Below are 12,657 nucleotides of genomic sequence, written 5' to 3' on the forward strand. Positions count from 1 at the left end.
ATTACATGTAATACGATCGGTGAGCGAATACACGCATTGTATGCGCTGGAATGAAATCGCAATTTTCTTCGTTATAGCTCATTTGTTTGGCTCGAAATTAAAAGGGGATACTGTGATCAGTGAAAATAAACATTTAAATAGGAATCAATTCTTTATGCAAATCACACATTATTGCTTTAATTAACCATTGAAATAGATGTGTAACTTTTTCAACAATATCGCAGAGTAACAAATGAGGTGTTAAAATGTGCAGTATAAATAATGGTTCCTTATAAATTTCCGCAATCCCCCTTCGGTTTATAAAACATGGAGATATTTGTAAGTATCACGGTGCTTTTTGTGAGCATATTCTCTCACGCAATATACTGGTGACTGGTTCAAAAATCTAAAATTTGTGGAAGAAAACCAAAGATGTAAAAAATGTCTTTGCTTGATCGAAAGAAAGAAAGAAAGAAAGAAAGAAGGAAAGAAAGAAAGAAAGAAAGAAAGAAAGAAAGAAAGAAAGAAAGAAAGAAAGAAAGAAAAAGAAAGAAAGAAAGAAAGAAAGAAAGAAAGAAAGAAAGAAAGAAAGAAAGAAAGAAAGAAAGAAAGAAAGAAAAAGAAAGAAAGAAAGATAATATTTGTAAACAATATAATTCCAACATATGCGGTAATTGGGTATCTTCACTTCGAGAAACCGAGCTAAGCAAAAACTAAAAGCGTGATGCATTTTCATTTAAAGATACCGATGGAGATACAGTTGACGATATATTAGATAACTGTCCGTTTATACCGAATCGTGGCCAGGAGGATACTGATGGCGACGGTGATGGAAACATGTGTGACAATTGCGTTAACGACGCCAACGCCGATCAGGCTGACGCAGATGGCGACAGTGATGGAGACGTGTGTGACAATTGCATTAACGACGTCAACACCGATCAGGCCGACGCAGACAGCGACGGAGTTGGAGAAGTGTGTGACAATTGCGTCTTCGCCGCCAATGCCGATCAGGCCGACGCAGATGGCGACAGTGATGGAGACATGTGTGACAATTGCGTTAACGACGCCAACGCCGATCAGGCCGACGCAGATGGTGACGGTATTGGAGACGTGTGCGACAATTGCATCAACGACGCCAACGTCGATCAGGCCGACAGAGATGGCGACGGTGTTGGAGACGTGTGTGACAATTGCGTCAACGACGCCAACGCCGATCAGGCTGACGCAGAGGGTGACGGGCAAGGAGACGTGTGTGACAATTGCGTCAACGACGCTAACAATTATCAGGTCAGTAACCAACAAACTTTCGCTACACGTGGGGAAAACGGAATTGTCAGCTTTGGTTCAAAACAAAAAATAAACTAGATTTGCTGCGGTCTAAAAAGACCACGCAGTCTAGCCATGACCTTGAAATGACCTCTGATAACCTTGAAATGACATTGAAGCGACCTTAGACAAAATTGTCTTTTCGTGAAAACATGCACAATTCAAACATGTAACTCATTTCAAAGTTGAGTGCGCTGTGCATGCAATATCAGCTCTCAAATCGTCTTTTCGTGAAGAAACCGTGAAAAATTCAAACATGTAGGCCTAACTCATTTCAAAGTTGAGTGTGCTGTGCATGCAATATCAGCTCTCAAATCTGTTAAATATCGTAGAATTGATATTGACCAACATGTTCTGGTTTTGTCATGCAGTTTGGCGTGGTCAAAATTATCACACACTCATTGCGTGTTACTTCAGGTGTAGCTCTAACTAAGAAATAAAACTTCAGGTTACACAAATAAGGGTGCAGTTTATTGTAAATCTCGATCCTTGTTCACGTGTTGGCCAAAGAGAACATTTCCAGATTGATTTAACAGTCAGGTCAACAACGAGAATACGTCACTACCTGACATTGACGCCGCCTATTATTGACGTTGCCTATCTGGGATATCAATGTGCAGCCGTGTTTCTTTGAGTATTATTCGCAGTTAGAGAACATTTTTTCGATACATTAACGTGGATGTGTACTCTAGGCATTGTTTCTTTCGCGAAATTGAGCTTTTTTGAAATGTATTTACTTCCAGATTTGTTAACTCTAATTGCTCCATTTTATGGATTTTATTTCACTATTTCACTTGTTTCCGCACAACCATGGAATTATGAAAAACTTCTAAATTGTTGATATAAAGTGTATAAAAGTATACATATTTAGAATGGAAATGACCTGACAAATCCAACGATGACATCAGATTTATGTACAAATGCTTACTTTTGGAGAAAATCATCAAAAAGCGTGATTTTGACCCACAAATTTACGTACACCGTAACTAATTATTTTGTCAGTAAAAATTTTTCTTATTGATTTTCAAAAACTAGGTATGAAAATCTAAGATCCCTTTTTCATATTTTTTTTTATTTTGACCATCTTTTAGAAATATACGATAAAAATGGTTGAAATTTGACAGTTTCAGCCTAAATTAGGCAATACTGGTGTATATTTTTGTTTTTGGACGGAAATTAAAAAAAAATGAAAAAACGGCTCCTAGAGGAAAAGGAGCTGTACACGATAAGACCAAAATTTTACCTTTATTTTCTATAATGAATCTGTTAGCTTGCACGAAAAATTGAAAACATGCACGATTTTGTTGAAAATGAACACATTTTAATCACCGTTTTGTATCAAAAGTGGCAGTAGACAGCAATCAAGCAACCTTTGTTTTCAAATGTGATAATCTTGATTCATGTAATTTACGCAGCTCGTAGTCGTAATTAAGATATACGATTTGATATTCAGATGATAAATCTTTGCCTGCCGGGTTAGAAAATGATGAATATCTCCCGTAATTTTTGCTTTCAAAAGAAGCCGATTTTAAGGCTTGTACTTTAATATATGTGTTGAAAGTACATGATAGTCGTTAATGAGCGCATTGACAAACAACCGTGTGTTTTGAAATAAAAAAAAACTGACAAAAATTCAGATTTTATATGTGCAGAACAGAAAAAATGACAGCTGCCCTCATTCGTAAACAATCGGGGTAACGAAACATATCACGTTACAAGCGCAATGTGGACCACTGGTGGAGGCAGTCTAATGCAGATGACGTTCCAGCATACAGTCTATGGTTCCAGGCTCACTGAGATCTACAGAGGTCAGTCACCGGGCTATTGTCAATAGCCTTAGTCGGATGTCCCTCGGCCTATTATGCGTCTCAAAACTATTAAACAGGTCGGAACAAAATGCGTGGCTATTGAAGAACAAGTGGTTTCGATCTACTATCGTGGCGATTTCTGCCATGAAGATATCGGGGCGATGGCACTCTCTAGCATTACATTGTCAAGGAATCAAATTACAACGACAAGTGCGACCTCTGAGCACTTGATAATTGAAAGAACGAGGAAATACCTTAATAAATTCGTGTATGCAAGTGTCATCTTTGCCGTTCCTTTACATATTTTTTGTTCTCAAAATCTGGAAAGTAAAACATCATTTCCATACTATTTCATATGTTTTCTTTTTAAAGGTATGTAGTCCTTTTTTTTAACATGCTTCTTCTGACCAAATTTTACCGCACTAACGGGTGCCGTCAGTTGTATCAGTAAAGAGTAGCCCAATTTGGCTCCTTGATCGCGGCGTTGGCATCACCTGGCATCACTGATCACATGTCCTTTTTCTGTCTTGAACTATTGACCTTTGTTTGGCGTCCTCAACATGACCTATTGACGGGATTCTGTCAATGTCGTATTTTCGTCCCGTCACAGACTGTTGAAGAGATGTAATGCTCATTATACGAATAAAATTAATTACTACAGGTCGACGCAGATGGCGACAGCAAAGGAGACGTGTGTGATAACTGCGTTAACGACGTCAACGCCGATCAGGCCGACGCAGACGGCGACGGGGTTGGAGACGTGTGTGACAATTGCATCAACAACGCCAACGCCAATCAGGCTGACGCAGATAATGACGGGGAAGGAGACGCGTGTGACAGTTGCGTCAACGACGCCAACGCCAATCAGGCTGACGCAGATGGTGACGGGGAAGGAGACGTGTGTGACAATTGCGTCAACGATGCTAACAATGATCAGGTTAGTAGCCAACAAGCTTTCGCTACACGTAGGGAAAACAGAGTTGTCAGATTTGGTTTAAAACAAAAAATAAGCTAGATATGCTGCGGTTTAAAAAGACCACGACGTCTAGCAATGACTTTGAAATGACCTCTAATAATTTTGAAATGACCTTGAAGTGACCATGGACAAAGTTGTCTTTTCTTGAAGAATACATGCACCAAGTATCATTGCAACCCATCTCTTGTGAAATGTCCTCCATCATAGTTTGAATTCATTAAAATTGAATAAACAGTAGGTTTTGACTCCAAAACTGATACCTCCTCCATGTTTAAGCCAAATCGGATTATATTCCCATCATCGGCACCTAACGCTTGAGCCTTTTCGCATTATTTTGATGATCACTTGATAACACAGGTACTGAACTTTAAGGTGATTTTTAGTACATTGAACTAAAACATTGACATTGAACTCCAAATCTGTAAGAATTCCATAGACATCACCTATGACAATGATTATGTGTCGGTACATCTGTACACCATGTACGTAGAAAAAGAAGCATTTTTTGAAGGTATCTACCAGAAATACATCTTCATGACCTTTGACCCAATATATGTAAAGACCCATGACTTTTGACCCTAAATCTCAAACCTGTTAAGACCCCATAGATCCAGGCTATAGCCGATATCCAAGTATTATTTCTGTACCATATATAATCTGTAGAAGATTTTTAGCCGAACTTATTCATACTTGACGTTTGACCCTAAATGAGTCATGTCAATGTAAAGTCTGGGGTAGTGGAGCTTTTGGCCAAGTTTGATATAAAATTGGAGAGATTTAGCCTATATCTATTGGTCGAGCTATGAGTTTTAAATTATTGGACGAGGCGTAGTCGAGTCCAATAATTATTTTAAAACTCATTGCGAGACCAACACATTTTGGGCGTAAAGCATCCAATCATTATGTTTTGGATCTAATATTTTCACACACTTGTATTCAATTATTATCTTTTAATGAATACAAGTGTGTCAAAATATTGGATCCAAAATTGGTCTCGCTATGAGTTAATATAATGGATTAAACTACATCTCGTCCAATATTTTAAAACCCATAACTCGAGCAATAAATAGGTCTTAATCAATCCAATTTTATATCAAACTTGGGCAAAAGCTTCATTATCCCAGACACCACATTTGACATGACCGAATTGGGGTTATGAATTTATCCGAATAAAATAAAATAATTACAGGCTGATGCAGATGGCGACGGGATTGGAGACGTGTGTGACAACTGCGTCGATGACGTTAACGCTGATCAGGCCGACGCAGATGGCGACGGTATTGGAGACGTGTGTGACAACTGCGTCTATGTCGCCAATGCTGACCAGATTAACACAGATAGCGATGTTTTTGGAGACGCGTGTGACAACTGCATCAACTTCGACAACGCTGACCAGGTTAACACAGATAGCGACGTTTTTGGAGACGCGTGTGACAACTGCATCAACGTCGCCAACGCTGACCAGGTTAACTCAGATAGCGACGTTTTTGGAGATGCGTGTGACAACTGCGTCTACATCGCCAACGCTGACCAGGTTAACTCAGATAGCGACGTTTTTGGAGACGCGTGTGACAACTGCATCAACATCGCCAACACTGACCAGGTTAACTCAGATAGCGACGTGTTTGGAGACGCGTGTGACAACTGCATCAACGTCGCCAACGCTGACCAGGTTAACTCAGATAGTGACGTTTTTGGAGACGCGTGTGATAACTGCGTCAACATCGCCAACACTGACCAGGTTAACTCAGATACCGACGTTTTTGGAGACGTGTGTGACAACTGCGACGACCACGATAACCCCAATCAGGTTAGTAAATTCAATTTAAAGATTTCTCTACACATGTGGAAAACCGAATTTGTCACCTTTGGTTCAAAATGCAAAAAATGAAGAAAGTAAGTTCAGAGTTGTGTGTGGTTTTTAATTTGAAAATTTACAATACAAATTTGCTGGAAAAAAAAGAAGTTTCCGCATAATCTTATGGCATTTTGATGATAAAATTGTAGAAAAAAAGGTCATTGGTCAAAGGTCACTCACTACACCACACCACACACCGCTCTCCCTATACACACCCACCCTGCCAAAGTCCACCCCATCTAAATCTAAATAATTTGGTGGATATGTAGGATATATGACAGATCACAGATTTATAAATAAATTTAATAATAAATTTTGGATTTATAAAGCGCCTTTCTCCAGATCTTAGAGGACTCACAGCGCTGTAACATGTATTTGACAGCCCCAATTAATTTAGAAAATGGCCAAATAAGTAAAGTCAACAAATTTGAGATTTTTAGATATCATTTCACATTTTACATGGATTTAATTGGACTGGACCCGGACCGGACTCGGCTTCGAGTCCGAGTCCTTTTGCGTTCGAGTCCGAGCTGAGCCGAATCTTTTTGTATCCGAGTCCGAGCCAAGTCCGAGTCCAACGAAAAATGGACTCGAGTCCGAATCCGGACTCGAACGATACATCACTGGTAATTTAATTATTGTATCCGCATAAAATAAATTGATTACATGCTGACGCAGATAACGATGGTATTGGAGACGTGTGTGACAACTGCGACCCCAACCAGGTTAGTAAACTCAATTTCAAGATTTCTCTACACATGTGGAAACCCGAATTTGTCACCTTTGGTTGAAAATGCAAAAATGAAGCAAGTAAGTCCAGAGACGAGACGTGTGTATGACAACAGCGCACAATCCGTCATTCAATAATAGAGCAATTTTGCTTTGAATATTCATGCATGTCAATTTCAACTTTTGTCATTTAATGAACCTTAAGTTGCTTTTCTACGACTTTCATTGATCCTGGGTTTTACAAAATGTCGTTTTTTACATCATGAAAATGTGTAACATTATTTGTTATAACTGTCATTGGTTTAATCTACCTCTGGGTTATAAATTGTTTATAAACACCGTTTTATTTGTATTCTATATGTATAACATCCTTGCAATTTGTTAGTTTTATTCAATTATCTTATCCGAATAAAATAAATTAATTACAGGGTGATACAGATGATGACGGGGTTGGAAACATGTGTGACAACTGCGTCGACGACTCCAACGCCGATCAGGTTAGTAAAATCAATTTCAAGATTTCTATACACATGCATGACAAGTGGAAAACCAAATGTGTCACCTTTGGTTCACAATACAAAAAATTAAGAAAGTAAGTTCAGAGACGTGTGTATGACAACAGCACACAATTCGTCATTCAATATTATAGCAATGTCTTATCTCTGATTTGTTAGATTTATTTTGCTTTGAATATTCATACTTGCCAATTTCTACTTTTCTACGACTTTCATTGATCCTGGTTTTAACAAAATATCGTTTTTTACATCATGAAAATGTGTAACATTAATTGTTATAACTGTCATTGGTTTTAATCTACCTCTGGGTTATAAATTGTTTATAAACACCGTTTTATTTGTATTCTATATGTATAACATTCCTTGCAATTTGTTAGCTATATTTTTTATTCAATTATCTTATCCGAATAAAATAAATTAATTACAGGCTGACACAGATGGTGACGGTATTGGAGACGTGTGTGACAACTGCGTGGACGACTCCAACACCGACCAGGTTAGTAAAATCAATTTCAAGATTTCTCTGACAAATCGAATTTGTTATCTTTGGGTTAATTTTTTTTAAAGAGAGACGTGTGTGTGACAACAGCGCACAATTCGTCAATCTTCAATTTCAAGATTTCTCTACACAATGAGCTACAATATTGAAAACCGAATTTGTTACCTTTGGGTCAAAATTTAAAAAAGGAAAGGAAAAAAAAGACGTGTGTTTGACAACAGCGCACAATTAATTCGTCATTCAATTAATATAGCCATGTCTTATCTCTGAATTGTTTGATTTATTTAGCTTTGAATACTCATGCTTGTCAATTTCAACTTGTGTCTTTTAATGAACCTCATTAGAAACAAAAACTCGCTTTCTACGATTTTCATAGGTGATTCTGGTTTAAACAAAATGTCGTTTTTTACATCATGAAATGTGTAATATTAATTGTTAAAACTGTCATTTGTTTTAATCTACCTCAGGGTTATAATTTTTTGAAAGACTGTTTTATTTGTATTCTTACCATAATGTATAACATAAATTGTAATAATTTGTTATTTATAATTTTTAATCTAATTATCTTATCCGAATAAAATTCATTAATTGCAGGCTGACACAGATGGTGACGGGATTGGAAACGAGTGCGACAACTGCGTGGACGACTCCAACGCCGACCAGGTTAGTAAAATCAATTTCAAGATTTCTCTGACAAATCGAATTTGTTATCTTTGGGTTCAATTTTTTTTTAAAGAGAGACGTGTGTGTGTGACAATAGCGCACAATTCGTCATTCAATAATAGAGCAATGTCTTATCTCTGATTTGTTAGATTGATTTTGCTTTGAATATTCATACTTGCCAATTTCAACTTCGGTATCTTAATTCACCTTAGTGCTTTTCTACGACTTCATTTTGTGATTCTGGTTTTAACAACATTTTTATGCATTATGAAATGTGTAATATTTTGTTGAAAACTGTCGTTTGTTTTGAATCTACCTCTGGGTGGTAAATTGTTTTTAAAGACCGTTTTATTTGTATTCTTACCATATTTATAACATCATTTGGAATTTGTTATTGATATTTTTAATTTAATTATCTTATCCGAATAAAATAAATTCATTACAGGCTGACACAGATGGTGACGGGATTGGAAACGAGTGCGACAACTGCGTGGACGACTCCAACGCCGACCAGGTTAGTAAAATCAATTTCAAGATTTCTTTGACAAATCGAATTTGTTACCTTTGGGTTAAATTTTTGCTGAACCATGAAATGGTATCAGCCTATATTAGTGAATGTTACTAGCTTGCTTACTTACTACCTTACTTACTAACTTACTTACTAGCTTACTGACTGACTAACCATTTGGTCTAAAATGGGCATATCTCTAAATGCCACGAAGGTATGACCCCCAAGTGGTGTCATATGAAAGAGAAAACTGTAAAGAATATAATAAAAATATTTCCAAACGTCAGAGGTCATCTAGGGGTCACAGGGGTCAAAAAATGTCATTTTAGCTGAAAATGCTCCGATTGAGCTTAAATTTAAATGCAATGATCCTTATGACATTCTAAACATGTTTAAAAAATTTTAAAATTTATTTAAGGTCATTAAGGGGTCATAAAGGGGTCAAATGTCAAGTTTTTCAAAATGCTTCAATTGAGCTGAAATTTAAATGCAATGATCCTTATGACATTCTAAACATGTTGAAAATATTTTAAAATTCATTTAAGGTCATTAAGGGGCAATAAAGGGGTCAAAGGTCAGTGCTTCAATTGAGCTGAAATTTAAATGCAATGATCCTTATGACATTCTTAACATGTTTTAAATATTTTAAAATTCATTTAAGGTCATTAAGGGGGTCATACAGAGGTCAAAAGTCAAGTTTTCAAAATGCCAGCTTCCCACGATCAAGGTATATTAAAACGGCAATTAATGAAACAGTCCTTTTTAATTAACACCACTCGGGCGGTCATACCTTTGTAGCATTTCGAGATTATGTCCATTACAGACACCGGGTGATAGTGGTATAGGCCTACCACAATTATATGTAGCCTATACTGCCGAAGCCACATGGTTCAGCTATGTTGCGGTTATCGCTCTAGTTTTAAGAGAGACGTGTGTGTGTGACAATAGCGCACAATTCGTCATTCAATAATAGAGCAATGTCTTATCTCTGATTTGTTAGATTGATTTTGCTTTGAATATTCATACTTGCCAATTTCAACTTCGGTATCTTAATTCACCTTAGTGCTTTTCTACGACTTTCATTTGTGATTCTGGTTTTAACAAAATTTTTATGCATTATGAAATGTGTAATATTTTGTTGAAAACTGACATTTGTTTTAAATCTACCTCTGGGTGGTAAATTGTTTTTAAAGACCGTTTTATTTGTATTCTTACCATATATATAACATCATTTGGAATTTGTTATTGATATTTTTAATTTAATTATATTATCCGAATAAAATAAATTCATTACAGGCTGACACAGATGGTGACGGGATTGGAAACGAGTGCGACAACTGCGTGGACGACTCCAACGCCGACCAGGTTAGTAAAATCAATTTCAAGATTTCTCTGACAAATCGAATTTGTTACCTTTGGGTTAAATTTTTGCTGAACCATGAAATGGTATCAGCATATATTAGTGAATGTTACTAGCTTGTTACTTACTTACTAGCTTACTTACTAGCTTACTTACTAGCTTACTAACTGACTAACCATTTGGTCTAAAATGGACATATCTCTAAATGCCACGAAGGTATGACCCCCCAAGTGGTGTCACACAGTGTCATCAACCCTATATCTTCATGGCAGAAATCGCCATGGTAGATTGAATCCACAGCCACGATTGGCCATTTGGTTCAGACCTTTGAAGCTCTTTGAGACGAATAATTAGTCGAGGGACATGACTAAGGCTACTCTTTTTCTTATGAACTGTGTCACCATGTTGATATATTTTTCTCAGATCTTTTGAACTTGTTGTGTCAAGCGCCATTGAGCGTCGAAAGGCGGATACCGGCGCTATATTAAATCGTCATTATTATTATTATTATTATTACTCACAATAGCCGGGTAATTGATCTTGGTTGTGCGTGAATAAGATTGTATACCCCATTGAGGTCAATGATCATCGACGTTTATACTGCCTAGTATAGTAGTGAGTGCAGCTGTACTACACGCTGTAGTCCATACAGGACCAACGCAATATAAAATTAGAGTTTTGGTCAGATTTTGAGTTCAAAGCGCACGGCCAATTTTCAAAGCGCATTCTAGACGAAATCATTTACGGGAGATATTCATCATTTTCTAACCCGGTATCCGAAGATATTCGTCTGATATCAAAATCGTGCATAGCAATTCACGTGTATCGATCCCGTGTATTCATTTTAGTGTCTCTGCTGCACCAAATAATTATTAACCAGGCGATGTCGGTGTGTGTCATATGAAAGAGAAAACTGTAAAGAATATAATAAAAATATTTCCAAACGTCAGAGGTCATCTAGGGGTCACAGGGGTCAAAAAAGGTCATTTTAGCTGAAAATGCTCCGATTGAGCTTAAATTTAAATGCAATGATCCTTATGACATTCTAAACATGTTTAAAACATTTTAAAATTCATTTAAGGTCATTAAGGGGTCATAAAGGGGTCAAAGGTCAAGTTCTCCAAAATGCTCCGATTGAGCTGGAATTTAAATGCAATGATCCTTATGACATTTTAAACATGTTTTAAATATTTTAATATTCATTTAAGATCATTAAGGGGGTCATACAGAGGTCAAAAGTCAAGTTTTCAAAATGCCAGCTTCTCACGATCAAGGTATATTAAAACGGCAATTAATGAAACAGTCCTTTTTAATTAACACCACTCGGGCGGTCATACCTTCGTAGCATTTCGAGATTATGTCCATTACAGACACCGGGTGACAGTGGTATAGGCCTACCACAATACATGTAGCCTATACTGCCGAAGCCACATGGTTCAGCTATGTTGCGGTTATCGCTCTAGTTTTAAGAGAGACGTGTGTGTGTGACAATAGCGCACAATTCGTCATTCAATAATAGAGCAATGTCTTATCTCTGATTTGTTAGATTGATTTTGCTTTGAATATTCATACTTGCCAATTTCAACTTCGATATCTTAATTCACCTTAGTGCTTTTCTACGACTTTCATTTGTGATTCTGGTTTTAACAACATTTTTATGCATTATGAAATGTGTAATATTTTGTTGAAAACTGACATTTGTTTTAAATCTACCTCTGGGTGGTAAATTGTTTTTAAAGACCGTTTTATTTGTATTCTTACCATATATATATAACATCATTTGGAATTTGTTATTGATATTTTTAATTTAATTATGTTATCCGAATAAAATAAATTCATTACAGGCTGACACAGATGGCGACGGGGTTGGAGACGAGTGCGACAACTGTGTCGACCACTCAAACCCCGACCAGGTTAGTAAAATCAATTTCAAGATTTCTCTACACATGTAGAAAACCGAATTTGTCACCTTTGGTTCAAAATGCAAAAAAAAATGAAGAAAGTCAATTCAGAGACGTGTGTGTGACAAAAGCTTGCAATTCGTCATTCAATAATATAGCAATGTCTTTTGAGACAAAAATAAAATAAAAGCAAAAGCAAAATAAATCTAACAAATCAGACTTAAAGTCTGATTTGTTAGATTTATTTTGCTTCAAATATTCATGCTTAACAATAATAATAATAATAATAATAATAATAATAATAATAATAATAATAATAATAATAATAATAATAACGGGAGACTTAATATAGCGCCCAACCTTGATAGCCTCTGGCCGCTAAACAGATAAAATACCTTAAGCTACATATTTATACCTCTAGGTTGTAAATTGTTTTTAAAGACTGTTTTATTAGTATATAATGTATAGGCTATCATTAGGACATGGGCTCAAAACCCGACCTAGGGATATTTGGAGACAACTATTTTTGTAA

At 36.5% G+C, this 12,657-nt stretch overlaps 1 protein-coding gene across 1 annotated transcript; it reads left to right on the forward strand.

The window, feature by feature from the left end:
• The first annotated feature begins 725 nt into the window (after positions 1 to 725).
• Positions 726 to 12,176, forward strand: LOC140172763 (uncharacterized). The gene is made up of 10 exons (XM_072195892.1): positions 726 to 1,269; positions 3,778 to 4,053; positions 5,282 to 5,902; positions 6,619 to 6,675; positions 7,108 to 7,176; positions 7,622 to 7,690; positions 8,288 to 8,356; positions 8,802 to 8,870; positions 10,161 to 10,229; positions 12,069 to 12,176. Exons 1-10 carry the CDS (start codon positions 817 to 819, stop codon positions 12,174 to 12,176), a joined length of 1,860 nt encoding a protein of 619 aa, XP_072051993.1. The 5' UTR covers positions 726 to 816.
• Positions 12,177 to 12,657: the final 481 nt, after the last annotated feature.

Source organism: Amphiura filiformis, chromosome 16 (assembly GCF_039555335.1).
Source record: "Amphiura filiformis chromosome 16, Afil_fr2py, whole genome shotgun sequence".
In the NCBI taxonomy this organism is placed as follows: Eukaryota; Metazoa; Echinodermata; class Ophiuroidea; order Amphilepidida; family Amphiuridae; genus Amphiura; species Amphiura filiformis.